This window comes from Cheilinus undulatus, linkage group 14 (genome assembly GCF_018320785.1).
Source record: "Cheilinus undulatus linkage group 14, ASM1832078v1, whole genome shotgun sequence".
NCBI classification, from domain to species: Eukaryota; Metazoa; Chordata; class Actinopteri; order Labriformes; family Labridae; genus Cheilinus; species Cheilinus undulatus.
The window spans coordinates 38,690,204-38,704,575 of record NC_054878.1 but is presented as its reverse complement, the minus strand read 5'-3'; the positions used below and the strand labels follow the sequence as shown (position 1 = coordinate 38,704,575).

Below are 14,372 nucleotides of genomic sequence, written 5' to 3'. Positions count from 1 at the left end.
TTCATTCAGATTGCCAGAAACAACAGTGTAATCAGAGCATATCAGGACAAGGCGACATATGACAAAAGTGCTTTAAACACACAATTACCCCATTATTCTTGAGTCATTAGAGTGCTGGCTATAAACAAGTGTTCTCACTGTGTGGCAGTGGGTTGGAGTTTGCCAGAATATAAAGGACTTTTTAATGGAAGAAAAATTTATAACATTGTTCTTCCTGAGTCAGCAAGTATTCAGGAGTGAAGCACTGGCAGATGGTGGAACAACAGAGACCAACTTGTGCAGCACTAACAGCCCCTTTTTTGTTGATTTTAATAATAGGAGGGTGGAGAGCAACTGAAAGCAACAATGTGTCCATAAAGGCATCACATTTTTACTTTTATTATTTAGGGTTGTATTTGAAAGGAAATGATAGAAATTAACAAAGATATGAAAGACTATTAGGACAAAGTCCTGATTCCATTGATTTCTAACTGAAAATAAACCAGGTGTTTTATACATGGATACAATTTAAATGGGAAAAATCAACACCAGGAGCTAAAAAGGACTTCTAAAACGTTTTATTTAGTGGAACCAACCAGAACATACTCCATCTGGAATTCATTCAGCAGAGTTATTCTAAAACTGCCAGGAAAAGAAAAGGATGGATTTGAAAATTTTAATTATATTTCTGAAAATGTCTAAGAATTTTCATCCAGTGCACTTAATAAGATTTACCCTCAGACTGGATAAAATCCCTCAGCTAAAAGGAGTTTGAACGATGCCAAAGCTACTGTCAATAAAAGTGTAATGATCAAAATTGCTGTGTATCATGACTACACTGCTTTCACTGTTGACTGTCATGATTTATTGATATATAAAGGGTATGTGTTTGTTGTTTCAGGGATTACAGGAGAAAAAGGCAACCAGGGGCCTCAGGGGATGAAAGGAGACAAAGGCATTCAGGGAGAAAAAGGAGACATTGGGCCTGTTGGTCCAAGAGGTGAGTATAAAATACTGTCCAAGAAAGTAAATCTAACGAATCATGTGGAGGCACAAAACGTTATTTAATCAGGAAAACTCTTTTCATACATTTAACCATTTTATGTAAAAATGGTTATACAGTCTAACTTGGCAAAGAAAGCTCTTTTCAAAACATGCACCCAGGGTTAGTCAAGCAGCATGTTTTGACTTTCCAAGGAGTGCATAGCTAGAAACCCCAATATGGATAGATACATTTATGACAATGTATATCAAATACTATTAAATTAGTTCAGAAGCAATTAATCCATAGGATGATTCTGAATATGAGGGTGCAACAAACTTTATGCTATAAGAGAGGAGGCTAGGGTGGAGGAGGTTAAGCTTTGCCAGCAGCAGCAGCAGTGTGGGACATCAGCATTGATGCCAGCAGAGATTAGTGAGAAGTGTGTCATATTTAAATGGACCGCTATGTGGAGAGAGAGAGCTGTGGGAGCTGGAAGACGATAACTGGGATCAACTGGCCATCAGCTGATCACAGCTGGGTGTATAACTTCCATGAACTAACACTAAGCTTTGTCGCCTATATCCAGTTGTCTTCATACACAAACAGTGGTTTACTTAAGGGAAAAGAAGTAGTTTTAAAGTAGTCAGTTCCTAGATCGCCCTAGGAGATGTACACTAGTTAAGTGATCTCATTCACAAGCCAGCTGGTTCAAAAAGACTGACTCTTTTATAGGAACAACGTTTGAGAGCCAGTTTCCCTTTTCCCCATTTTTTTATTATTTAGTGCCTTGGTCCTCAACTGGCTGTTTGGGACCCAAAAGTTTGACGCAAAACCATTTTTTAGTGGAATCACTGACTTGTGCCTTGTGGAAAAATGAAGCTAAAAGTCTATTATGCACTTTTATTTTGAAGGAGATTTCTCCAATTCTTTGTTTCACCATATCTTTTGATCCACCCCAAGTCCAAACAGCTCAATTTTTCACTGACAACAAAATCTAGTTATGATTAAAAAATGTAAGAAATTTGGGTCACAAGCTGTTCTTATGGAGGTGGTGGTGGGTCCTGGTGTTAGACTGGTTGAGAATACAGCAGTTGTACATGATAGTATATCACTGTTTTGTTTGTTAGTTTGTTTTTAACTCTTTATTTACTGTAGTTTAACATATGACAGATCATAACAAGTGAACTGAATACATTCACAGTTATCTTATACAGCAGTCACAGTATGATATTCTTGGCAACAGCACGTTAATGGGAAACCACGCTTTTACAAATTTAATTTCTTGAAGTACATTTGATGATTGAAAACTCATTGAAATAGCGTGTTTATTATCGATTTAACTTCTACAGCTGCTTCTCTGACCAATTTTAAAGCCACAGCCTGCTTCTTTAAATCATCATGGGCTTAAAACAAGAAAGTTGAAGCACATATTTAAGCAGTTGTTTAGGCTATTATCATATGTATCTCAGCAGCATTGGGATAAAGTCAAACTGAGTCACTCTGTTGCAGCACAGAGCTTGTGTTAAAGCCCTAAACAGGCCGACAGATGCTCTGTTGTGTGTGCAGACCAAGACAGTCGTCAGCTGTGTAAGATGAAGCATGGAGTAAGACAGTTCTGCCATAGGTGATCTGGATTTTATAAAGGAGTATATGAGTTTTTTATGGCTACTTATTTTGTCTACAATTAGTCCACTTATCCATCCAACCCTTAATAAAACCCACAGTAGTTTTTCCTCTCGTCTTCATTCATCAAGTTGTCGTTAAGAAGAGCTTTCAGTCTTCTATTAAAGCTGTCTCAGTATGAGAAAAGCCAAAAATCAGTCCTTGAAATGCCTCAAATGAAACGATTAATCACAGACATTGGTGGAGCGCTGGTTATTATTTTCCTAACACTTTTCAAGGCATGCAGAGGCCCAGTACAATTCCACAGAAACTACTCATGTCATTATTGTGTGTTCTTGTAGAGAGACTAATACTTTGAAGTTGGCCAAGTAATTCTTTCATATGATGCAGTATCCATAATGAGTATTTAATAGTGTCAAGACAGCTGTTTATGCCATTATTAGTAAGAGAACACAAATGTTCATATCCATTGGTTTTCCACTGCACATTACCTTCTTTTGACAAGAGCATTTAAGTTTCCAAAGTAGACATGAGGACAAGATGTTATGACACAAATATTATTACCCTCTTCTTTCTAAAACAGATTTTCTCTGAACACAAGATAACTTCAATGACCAGGGGCAACACATTTACTGTCTTTTCACCATCTTCTTTTTCTTACATCCACTTATCCATTTAGTCTTTATCTACATGAAAGCCTTGGAGTCAGGCTGTTGGTGTTTCCTCTTTGGCATCACCAGCTGGACTCCACCACTGAAAACAAACACACACACAGGGTAGTTTTAGGAAAAACGTACCCATGACTAACAAGATAAGGTGATTTAGTCCTTTTTAGGTCAGCATGTCAGTGTGTGTTTGTGTATAAATCTGTGCATAGCCAACAGCTGTTTCTGATCACAGTTTGATTTGGCTGAAATGTCCTGTGTTGGAGTCCCACAGTCTCAGTGTTGGCCAGTGGTGCTAAAACCTTTGGAATCAGACTGCTCTGTTGTCCTCATGTGTATGGCTCAACACTATGTAACAGAATCCACTTTAGTTTTGGTTCATTTGTAAATAGATTAATGCACAAGTTCCCAAACTTTGTAATCCCATGGACCCCTGTATAGCATTAGTCTTTGGAAGGAGAACACTTCTTGCAAAATTATTAAATTCCTTATGCATTATGATAGCGAATGTCAAAATTTCAACACACAGCTTCTTAATACTAGATTCTTTTATTAACTTTTAATAGTCCCACTTATTCATTTCGTTCTGTGTCTCTACTATGAATCACATTTCCTAATATATCCAACAATGAATCAACAGCAATCATTTAAAGTTTTCTATTATCATCATTACTAGGGCTGAACAATTTGAAAAAATGATGTAATTGCAATTTCTTCCCAAATATTACGATTGCAATTTAATGTGCACTTATTATTAGGTTCCTCATCTTATGTGTTTTTAAAATAATTCAAACAATAGCTTATTCTATATTATAACCTACATTCATTCAGAAACTTGCTCATCATATGTTTAACCACTGAACCGTTTCATTGCAAATTGGATTTGCAGTTTTACTTGGCCTTGGCAGAAAAGAATCTGCTTAAAGGGGACATATTATACCCTTTTAAGACAAGTTTATATTGCTCTAAGAGGTCCCCAAAACATGCCTGTGAGGTTTGTTGCTGTAAAAACCCTCCGGTGTGGGATTTTTCCATGCCTAAAAACCCATCTGTTGCAGTCCTTCTCAGAACAAGCTGTTTCTGTGTCTGTGTCCTGATGTCACAATATCATTAAGCAGACTCTTTTATCCGAAGTTAAAAACCTTTCCAAAGGGCCCAAACTGTACTGACTGGGATTTGAACCATCAACCATCCAGACCAGTCAGCAGGGTAACCCACTGAGCTATCCAGCATCTCAGCTAGCAGCTGAGGGGAACATCAGAAGAGGAGGGCAGAGCTGTCTTCCAAGCAGGGAGGGCCAACCAAACCTGGGGGCGTTGCTAACTCCCCACATGACATCATGAGGGGAAAATCTGAGAACTGCTTGTTTCAGCACACATTTTCTGAAAGGTGGAGAAAGAGAGGGGTACTTGAGGGGATTGTGGACAGACCAGGGGCACATATTTTTGTTAGAAAAGCCTAAAAAAGGCAAAAAAAAACAGAGAGTCGACCTCATAGCAAGGCAATCCATACTGATGAAAAATTTTCCCCAAGTGTCCTTTAGGATTGCCTAAAGTCACAGATGATAACTCAGTGGATAACTTTGCCCATGGTGCACTTGTGTCTTATCACAACATAACAACATGTCACCAGTTTAAAAGAAACCAGCAGGATCACTAAATTCAACCCAGAAATGTTTAACCCTGAGATATCAACACTGCAGATTTTGCTTTGTTTGAGACAGTATTTATAAAATTGCAACTGTCATTAACAAGCTCCAAAACTCTGCTTCAGAAACCAGTGGAAGACATTAGGGTGTTTATGAACACTCTGTACAACTTCAGAGTAAATCCTGAGTGGTGGAAGTATCATGTTTTGCTAATGATTGTCACTTGTTTGTGGTGTTTGTATAAATCACTTAGTAAAAGCAGTTGAGAGGAAATCACATTATGCTGTAAATCATTGATTCAGATTGTAATTTTGTTTAATAGGCCTCTGACTTGTTTGGAGTGAAGAAAACACTGAAAATTAGCACAGACGGGGGATGGCCACTATGACTAAACAAAAGTGAAAAGAGTCTTGGTGTTGACATTGTTTGATTGACAATCTAATTCTGTCATTAAGTTTTAAGCAACGCACAAAAAAGTGTCTCTGAATAAAATAGAGACAAGATGAGAAAAACAAGGATCCCTTGTGGATGTCAACTACACTCTAGCAGTTTATAACAATGCCTGTGTGCTTCATCCATCTGGAGTCTGGTTGTGGTTTTAACAAACCAGTGAAGGGTGAAGAGTTTGTAGACTTTCTGGTGTGAATGGGGCTCAGCGGAAGGAGGTTGTTTGACTGTGGAGGGAAGAGAGATGCTGAATGCTTGTAAAGAAAAGCACTGGGAAGCTTCATGGTTTGTTTTTATAGATGAAAGGTGAATAGAATGAGCAAAGAGTGCATTAAATGTTGGCTGCTTCTATAGTTATGAAGCATTACTGATCAGCTGAGTATAACGTGCATTCTCAGATAGTATTTTCTGCCAAATTATATTTGACCTTTTATGGTAGAAAACTCCCTACTACACTGATGGAGAGCCTTAATTATCTTGAAGATGGATAACATGTTAGCAGGTTTTTAGAGTGCAGAGTCTTTAGATGGAGACACAACTTTTTTCTGTTGGAAGTGTTTGATTTGGTTCAAAGTTCACTGGCCTTGAAGGGTATGCCGTCTCTACCCTGTTAAACTTTCCATGTTGCAAGCGAAAAAAGAGTAAGCCATTTACACTCACAGTCTTCTGACAAAAACTGAGCTGTAATCAATCTTTGTAAGATATCTGCCAGCATGCACTGCCAACAATCCACTCATAGACATTGGTCCTCAACTCCAACTCTGTGGAGCTTGAAAGCTGCCAGTCAGACTAAAAGAAAGTACTACAGGGGAAAGGAATGGATGGCTCAGGGTCCTTGATGGCTAAACTCTTGTTCCAGAAGACCTCTCCAAACATTTGCTATCACTCCAAGGAAACCCCAAGAGGTCCCAAGAAAACAGTCGCTTTTGTGATTGCATACCAGTGAATAAGCAACAGTGCAAAGACTGACAGAAGAAAGGGTCACAGTACCATATATTCCTGATGAACCCCTTACAGGCCTCCTCGTAGTACATATAGATAAAAAAATAATTATAATAATAATAATATCCCAGCTGTCATTGAGTGAGAGGCAGGGTGCACCCTGGACTGGTCACCAGTCAATCAAGGGCTGACATACAAAGGCAGACAACAAGGTATTCTCACACCTAAGGCCAGTTTAGAGTCACCAGTTAACCTAATGAGCATGTCTTTGGTGATGGGAGGAAGCCGGAGTACCTGGAGAGAACCCACAAATGCATAGAAAGGCCCTGACAGGAAGCAAATAAGGAACCTTATTGCTGTGTAGCCCCACCTGTAGTCATCATACTTTAGTCATATTATACAGTAGCAACCTCCCATGATTCTACGGTTAAGTCTACAATGGCCAAGTCTAACAGTTTTGCTCTGTGTTTCCCTTCACCAGAGTTTCCCATTGTTACAATTCTGTTTGTGATTTTTTGGGAAAGGATCTTGGTGTTTGCGCCCCTAAAACTGCATTTCGTAATGTCGTGTTCCTCCTGTGGTCATCCTCATGACCAAAACAATCAAAGTACAGATGCAAGCGGCTGAAATGAAATTTCTCTGGAGGGCCGCTGGGCTCAGCCTTAGAGATAGGGCAAAGAGTTCAGACAACTACGGAGATCCTGAGCAGAGCTGCTGCTACTTCTGACCAAAAAAAGGTCAGTTGAGGTGGTTCAGGCACCTGACAAGGATGCCTTCCTGTGGAGGTCCTCCAGGGTTGCCAACTTGTATGAGATCTCAGGGCATACCCGGAATGCCTCTGAGGGTTATATATCCTATCTGGTCTGGGAATGCCTTGGGATCCCCTAGAAAGAGTTGCAAACTGTCACTGTGGAGAGGGATGTCTGGGTTGATTTGCTTAGCTTGCTGCAACCATGGATGATTATGGATGAGGTTGTTTTGGCTTACAAAATATCTAGATTTTAAATCCATTATTCAGCCCCATCTCAGCTATGTTCAGCCAACACCTGAAAACATGAGGGTACCCTGCTGAAAAATGCTACACCATATTCTCAAGGTGACTTAGTTCCTTTGGAAAGTCATTTGATCCTCATATTTGTTATCATTTAACTTCTAAGCATCTTCAACAGCTGAGAACACAATCCCACTAGGCAAGACATGTTGTGCCAAAGCATGTTTGACCCCCAAAGTCTGGTTTGTTTGGTAAGTATAAATGCCCCATATTGTGCTCTTTCCTGGCCCTAGTAAAGTTAAAAGTTGTGGGCTTCGGCTCATGCATGCAAACAAACATGGATAACCAACATGGCCATCATGTATAATCAATATGAATTGGAAATCCTTGGGTGTATCTGACCAAAGCAACTCAAAATCAGCCACAAAGAGCAAAGCTGCAATGCTCTTTGTTGTTCTCCATTGGACTGACTGTCACACCATGTTTCTTGTACCCATGGTCACACGTGTTGTATTATGACATGATGACATATATGTAGAGATAAGCGTGCTCAGGCCTGAGAATTTTAAGTGCAGTCCAGGAAAGGACTGGGGAAGGGGCAACAACCAGTATGAATTGGCCCAAACTGTGAGTTCACCCTTAAATCCACTCAGTTCAAGTACATCCAGCAGTTGTGGAGATAAAGCAGCCTTATTAAGCATTCACCCATCCACACCACTGAGGGCCACCGACAGAGAAAATGCATTTGTAGTCTGAAATGAGATGCATCTGTTGTGGCTGAGCAGTAGCTCACCAGTGTGTTTGTGTTTGCCTTGCAGTCTTACTTAGTTGTTAAGGATGTGGTCGAGATAGAGGTGATTCTAACAGCTTAAGGACGTCACAGGCTGGGTGTGGTGTTAGCTACGCTACTCAGTCCTGGAAGCACACCCATGCAGTTACACATGGTAGGTGGGACAGAGTGTCACCTCAGCTGGCAGCAGCACTGTGGTTTTGGATGTGAAAAGAGTCAAATTAAAGGTGGGATAACTGCAGACTTGAGGCTGATCCTCTTATAGCTTCATGGCAAAAACAGACTTGTGGTTTTTTAAACTGCATGGCTGAAAATGAGCAACAAATGGTGCTAAAAGTGACTCTTTGGGGTCTACTCTTGGACATTAGAAGTAGATTGTAGTTTGGAATGAAACAAAAAGAAACAGTGGTATCCAAGACAGTGATTTGAGGGAGGTGTTGTGGGTAAATGACGATAATCTTGCAGAAACCACAAATAAGAGGAATTTTACTTACACTGATTGAGCAGCTCTGCATTAAATCAACTTTTCCATCATCTAAGCATGAACACTTAACACTCCAAAAAGCAATCTTGACACTGGTACACTAATTTCGCTCCAAACAATCTGTTATACTTCTTCTTTCTTCCACTCTTTCAACCTCTTTCACCTTCACTCCAATACAGAAAAACAGGACATCCAACCACAACTTTTAGAGGTAAATTAAGCCCCAGACCGGAGGGTGGGGTTCCTCTAATTTTACATTTTATGCCCATATCACATGGCAAGATTACAGGGATGACTACTTTAGAGGCTTTTTCTGAAAATATACAAAGGGAGTAGAAGGAGAGGAAATGGGTGTGAAGTGGAGGAAAGGTTGTAAAATTTAAACCTGGAGATAGTTGAGCTGCTTCTGTGAGTGATTTCATTTCCTCCCGCTACGTGTGCTATATTGTGGGTGACACTTCAGTGCACATGATGAACAGAGTAGGTTGGGAGTGTTGGAGTCAACTGATAAATAGGTCTACCATTGATGGTCTTTAATAAAATACAGGTTACCTTTGTCAAATGATTTTCAAGGGAAAAAAGTCAACTTTATTTTAGGGTTGTCAGGATTGATGCATAAACAGGAATTAATTAAAGTCTTTAGTAAGTTTATATTTTTTTTGCAATTTATCACATGCTTTATTGTTCCCTTTGGCATACTTTGTTGAAGCCACTGCAGCTTTTCTCTGCAGCTACAGTGATTTAAAATAAGTCCATCACTGCTCTTTAACGTCTTGTTTCCCTTAAAAAAAAACTCAGACAGATCAGTGGACAAGCCAGAAGCCATCTGCACCTTGTGTTATCAAACATTTACCTTTTTTACTGTTCTATTATTTCCTTTTCAATCCATAACAAGTTCCTTTTTCAAAGTTAAGTTAATGTCAAATTTATCCATCTTCCAAAAGTTTCTTTTTCTTTCAAAATAAGGTCTGTATCCACACAGGAAGTGATTTACCCCAAGTTTAAGACAGTAAAAAAAAAATCCAAAATGAAACACGAGCATGTAGTGTAGTGGAATTTTGAAATGGGGATATTAATCATCATTAACTACAGAAAATGCTGAGATTATTATCAATTTAGTGCAGATAATGAGAGTTTAATACACTGATTATTCAGGGGTTTTTTTGGTCAGGCTTATTCCTGTTAAAAATTCTGTACAAGTACATGCGTATTAAAGAAGAGCTATGTTTAAAGTTTGATTGTTCAGTTTAACTGAATTACTTTCCTTGGAAAAATCAGTGTATTGCCACAGGCATGTGTGCCTTCCCAACGGTAGTCGGTGATACACATGTGATTCTCAAGAAATTGGAATGTCATGTAAAAGTGATTCTTTATTTTTTTTGCCATGATTTCATTCAGAAAATTAAACTTCCATGTATTCTAGATTCATCTCAAGAAAAGTGAAACATTGGAAGATTTTTTTTTTATCTTGATGATTACAACTTCCAACTTACAAAAATCCACTATCTCAACATAATAGGGGGGTTCCGGGCCCCAGGTTGGGAACCAATACTCTAACCCACGGTGATATCTGGAGGTAGAAAACAATGCAACATCTGCTATACCTAACAATAATGCTCAACAGCTTCTAAGTCAAAGATTGTCAGAGAAACTGTGGAGCATGCACAAACGCCTAGTTCAATCTGGTTCTGTTGCTGTGTATACAAAAGACAGTTCATGTCCAACCTCGTTATCTAGGTCTAACTTCAAGAAACTTGGTTTAGTCTAGATTTATTTATTTAGTATCTCACTCCATTCAACCAATTTCTGCACCGCTAATCCCATTTGGGATCACAGGGGGCTGGAGCCCATCCCGCCTGTCGTTGGCCGAGAGGCAGGGTACACCCTGGACTGGTCGCCAGTCAGTCGCAGGGCTGACACACAGAGACAAAAAGCAAGGCCAATTTAGAGTCACCATCTAACCAAATGAAGCTGTTGTACCTGGAGTGAACCCATGCATGCACATGGAGGACATGCAAACTGCACAGAACGGCCCTGAAGTGAACCAGGAACCTTCTTGCTGCGAGGCAACAGCACTAACCCTTTTGCCACCGTGCAGCCCTTAGTCTAACATGTTTTTATGCATTTTAAAAGTGAGATTTTAGTGGAATAATTGTTTGACTTCTTCCAACTGTATGTAAAGGTACTGATTTTGTTAGATTTGATCTCTGCTTCTGTAAGGTTCAATGGATACTTATTTAGTTTTCTGTTGTGTTTTCAGGTGACAGAGGAGACAGAGGGCTGAAGGGGCAGAAAGGGGATCGAGGAGACAGAGGAGAGAAAACAGGTAAGACCTATTTTATGATATGAGTTAACAAGGGTGAAGTAACCACATATCATCCAAACTTTTAAGTGGAAGTAATTTTTGCCTTCAGAAACAGCTTACGTTCTTTTCCATACCTGTATTTCTATTTTCAGGATTACTTTTTTGCCATGCATTATAAAATGAATGTGATACAAATGTAAAATGATTCTAGGAAATCATAATATTTATCAAAAAGCATGAGTAAATGACAAGATAAACTACTGAAATGTATAGCTAATAAAATGTTGTCTGGTTAAACAGTCACTGTAAAATTCCTATTTGGCACACTGCCGTAGTACCAGCACATAAATCAATGCATACGATCCAAAGCCAACCGTGTACTGTATAATGCAAGAACAAAAATTTATGAACTGATGACTTTATGAGCGCCGTGCATCGCCACTCCACCTGACATCCTCTGCAAACTGCAGTGGGAAGTTAAAAGGATCAGAGGATCTGCTTTCCTTTCAGCTTAATCTCACGGTTTCCGACACACGATGAAGAACCACATGGCTCAGAGTACATCAAAAGGCCCTGAAAACCATTATATGTATGCACATGTTCTGTGGCTGTAAGCTGAAACCTCATAGAAAAACCACCAATCTGGATTCAGAGAGAAAGAAGTCCCATTAATAACATGAAAATATTCCTCATCTGTAACCTTAAATGTTAGTCTTCTTTTGTTACATCATCACGTGCTGAGCGATGAACGTGACGTTCATATCAAATATCAGTCTGCCATCTGAGCTTTCTCTGCCCATTAGAGAGCCGTCAAAGATCCATTCTTTCCTCACATCATTAACAAGACACTGATGTTGTAGGCTTCAGAGCGAGAAACCCAGACCGAGACCACATGCTGGTGGTTGTCAGAAACATCAAATCTCTGTGTCCTGCACTTTTCTGTCACAACCCTTATGTGGCTGACTTATAGTCTGATGCATAACCCAGATCCTCTTACACTTCAAAGCATCCAGAGCATACCTGTATGATCACCAGAACCAGAAACAGACACCCAAAACCAATGAAGTTTTGTCTGGGTGAAAAAGGCACATTCCTCCATACATTTTGGGTGTTAACACAAAGGGAACCTGCCACACTGGGCGTTAAAAGGATCAAAACCTTTACCACCTTTGAAAGCCCAGACACTTAAAAAATGAGAAAATAGACTCTGATTAGAGTCATGTGATTACTGGGAAGAGAGATAGGTCTTTCTCTCTCTCTTTCTCTCTTTCTCTATCTGTGTGAAACAGTCTCATTTATCCTTCATGGTACAGCATATCCCAAGATTCATTGCAAGCCAGTACAAGCAACACATTTTGACTGCTCCACAGTCCAGTGTCAGTGTGCTTTACACCACTCCATCTGATGCTTGGCATTGGACTTAGTGAGGCTTACATGCAGCTGCTCAGCCATGGAAACCTCATTCCATGAAGTTCCTGCCACACAGTTTTTGTGTTTACATTAATGGCATTAGAAGTAAGGAGCTCTTCAGCTATGAAATCAGCAGGTGTTGGTGAGTTTTACACAGCATGCACCTTAGCAGTCATTGACCCGCTCTGTGATTTTGCAGGGGCTTCTGCTTCATGGCTCGATTGCTGTTGTTCCTAAACGCTTCCACTTTTCTAATATCACTTACAGTTGACTGTGAAATATATCCAGCAGGGATAAAATTCCACAAACCGTCTTATGGAAAAGGTGACATCCATCAGTGCCACACTTAAAATCACTGAACTCTTCAGAACGAACCATTTTTTATCACAAATGTTTTCAAATGGAGACTGAATGGTTAGGAGCTTGATTTGATACACCTGTGGCAACAGGTCTGATTGAAACATCTGAATTCAATAATTAACAGCTGTGGCTGAATACTTTTGTCCATATAGTGTATGTTAGCTGGTTCGGGTGCAGCTGTTGAGGTTGCCATGTTAGAGGAGCAGGGTTTAAGGGTAAAAGTTGAAACAGCAGACCCAAACAGGGAATCTGTAGACCAAAGCCTCTCATGTTAGTTCAGCCTGTGCAGTCTAAACAGGCTGCACAGGCTGGGACCTTCAACTGATGTTACCTTGAAGCAAGCTTGATCCATGTTGACACACATGCCTGTCACTTGGCAGCCAAGGTCAAGCTTGATGGCATTTCTTTTGTTGGGGTCTTTTCACCACTGGTAATACCCCTGTAGACCGCCGTTGGTTTTTGGGCTCTGTGGACATCCACAGCAGTACCAGGGGCTCATGCTTACTTGTCCCATCAACCTCTTACTCTACAAGGTGTAGAAGGTGTTATTTTTTTCAACAGATTATTTTCCCATGCTTCTGGTAATGTGCAAGGACATCATGGGTTGTGTCAATCCTTGGGCAGCTTACTCATCATCACACCCTTCACCCCAGGTTTTGGCCCAACATGCCTAAAAGTTCTGCATGGTACTGCATATCTCATATATGTCCCCTGCTGGCTTACTTTAGAGTATGATATTGTAATTAGTGCCTTCAATCAAACACTTTTCTTTTTTATGTTTAATGCACATGTTTATGTTTTGCTAACCTTCGCTATGAACCCCACAAACTAACAGCCATTTTATCAGCACAGTGACCTTAAGATAACTAGGTTGCCATGCTTTCTATCAAGTTAGAGTGGATAAAAACTCTAAAATCCATTCAAATGCTGTGAATTTGTTCTTGTTTTCCTTATAATCAACATAGACAGTTGATAATAAAACTGTTCTGCATCACTTTGCTATGATAGAATAAAAGCATGAAAGATTTCCAACAATCAAATTTTCTTCTTATAAATTCCAACAGACATTCTTTCCATGGGAAAAGCAGAACATGTAATTTGATCTCCAATTTTTGAGTTTTGCTAAATTAGGTGATATTTTCACTGACAGTTGGCTTATTGTAAGAATGATTGGAAGTGACACATGTGTGCACAAACCCATACATTGTCTTTTCTTTGACTTTTAGAGCTTTTTGGCAGTTTCATCCCATGAGTCCAACTTTAAGTGTTGTCGGTTTAGTGTTTGGCTCTTTTATTTTTATAGCAAATCTGTGCAGCTACGAGCTTCAGATAAATTATTTCATTTTCAGACCCTCATGAGAAATATATTTCATCAGAGAACTTGCATTCATTAAATCAACATGTTGTTATTTTAAGTGCATGTTCACCTGGAGCCAAACATCAGTACCAAAGAACAGATCATGTCTTGAAATACCCCCTGCTTGCACAGTTTTTATTACTTATGTTGACATTTATGAGCTAAATCTAATTATCCGTGCGTGGGATAGGACAACTCGACTTCCCTACAGCATTATTTAATCTAATTTATTCATCTCTAATTTTAAACACGCACAGTTTAGCAAATACACATGCAGAAAAGGCTCATGCAAAGGTCAGTTTAAGGCAGTAAGGTGAGTCAGTCTTGGTTATACTAAATATCTTTATCTGCATACCAGAGTTGTATCATCTCATCATCCACTATTC

At 39.5% G+C, this 14,372-nt stretch overlaps 1 protein-coding gene across 1 annotated transcript in view; it reads left to right on the top strand.

Moving 5' to 3' along the window:
• Positions 1-14,372, top strand: part of scara5 (scavenger receptor class A, member 5 (putative)) — a 126,560-nt gene that overhangs the window by 84,942 nt on the left and 27,246 nt on the right. The window contains exons 9-10 of the mRNA XM_041805285.1: positions 881-979; positions 10,815-10,880. Of these exons, the coding sequence (XP_041661219.1) occupies positions 881-979; positions 10,815-10,880 (165 nt within the window). The remainder of the gene's footprint in view (positions 1-880; positions 980-10,814; positions 10,881-14,372) is intronic.